The sequence below is a fragment of the Condylura cristata genome, unplaced genomic scaffold (genome assembly GCF_000260355.1).
Source record: "Condylura cristata isolate star-nosed mole 26May11 unplaced genomic scaffold, ConCri1.0 scaffold00060, whole genome shotgun sequence".
In the NCBI taxonomy this organism is placed as follows: Eukaryota; Metazoa; Chordata; class Mammalia; order Eulipotyphla; family Talpidae; genus Condylura; species Condylura cristata.
This window is the reverse complement of record NW_004567161.1, coordinates 666681-667488: the sequence shown is the minus strand read 5'-3', so window position 1 is coordinate 667488 and position 808 is coordinate 666681. Positions and strand designations below refer to the sequence as shown.

Below are 808 nucleotides of genomic sequence, written 5' to 3'. Positions count from 1 at the left end.
GAACCGGGGCCCCACGTGAGCAAAGGCGGGAAACTCACGTCCCTGGACGTCTGCAGAGGCGTGGCGAGTTCTGAGTCGCAGGAAGAGGGGGTGTTTCCTTACCGCGGTGTCCCGCCGGCCCCCCACTGTCACTGAGCTGCCCAGCCCTGCACTGCCCGGGAGGCTCGTGAGAACAGGGGCTTTGCTGTGTGCACGACCTGACGACTCCACGTTACAAGAAATAAAACTGCTTTAATTAACTTCAGTTCATAATCAAAGCTTCAAAGTGCCACGTAGCCCCCCATTTCCTGCAGGGAATCGCCAGATTCTTCCGGGGGGGGAGGGCGCCCCCCAGCGCCCGGGCCTGGCTCCCGCAGCCGCCCGAGGCCCCGCGGACAGGGAGGGGTGGACGTCACGCCTGAGGTGCAAAGGCAGGAGGCGGCCGCCGCTGGGGCGCTGGCCGAGACACCCGCGAGGGGCCGCCCGGCAGGTGCCCGCGGGGGCAAACCCGCTCTGGAGAGCGGCCGGGCGCAGACCCCAGGGCCAGAGGGAGGCCACAGCGCAGGCCCACGCGGGCGCGGCCTCGGGGGCTCAGATGAACTCGATGCCCTCGTACTTGACGCTCCCGATGCGCGTCTCGGGCAGCAGGAAGCGGCCGTCCAGCGTGAAGGCCATGATGTAGGTGGCCACGCGGCCGGCGTCCTCCTCGGACTTGAGGGCCACGATGATCTGGTCGTCGGTGTCGGGCACGAACTTGAAGGCGGAGAAGCCGTGCGTGGGCACGGGCGCCCCGACGTGGCGGGCGGCCACGCGGCCGAAGTCGGCCGTG

At 68.8% G+C, this 808-nt stretch overlaps 1 protein-coding gene across 1 annotated transcript in view; it reads right to left on the bottom strand.

The window, feature by feature from the left end:
- Positions 1 to 211: 211 nt before the first annotated feature.
- Positions 212 to 808, bottom strand: part of CANT1 (calcium activated nucleotidase 1) — a 2918-nt gene continuing 2321 nt past the window's right edge. The window contains exon 2 of the mRNA XM_004695344.2: positions 212 to 806. Coding sequence (XP_004695401.1) covers positions 571 to 806 — 236 coding nt within the window. The 3' untranslated portion in view covers positions 212 to 570. The remainder of the gene's footprint in view (positions 807 to 808) is intronic.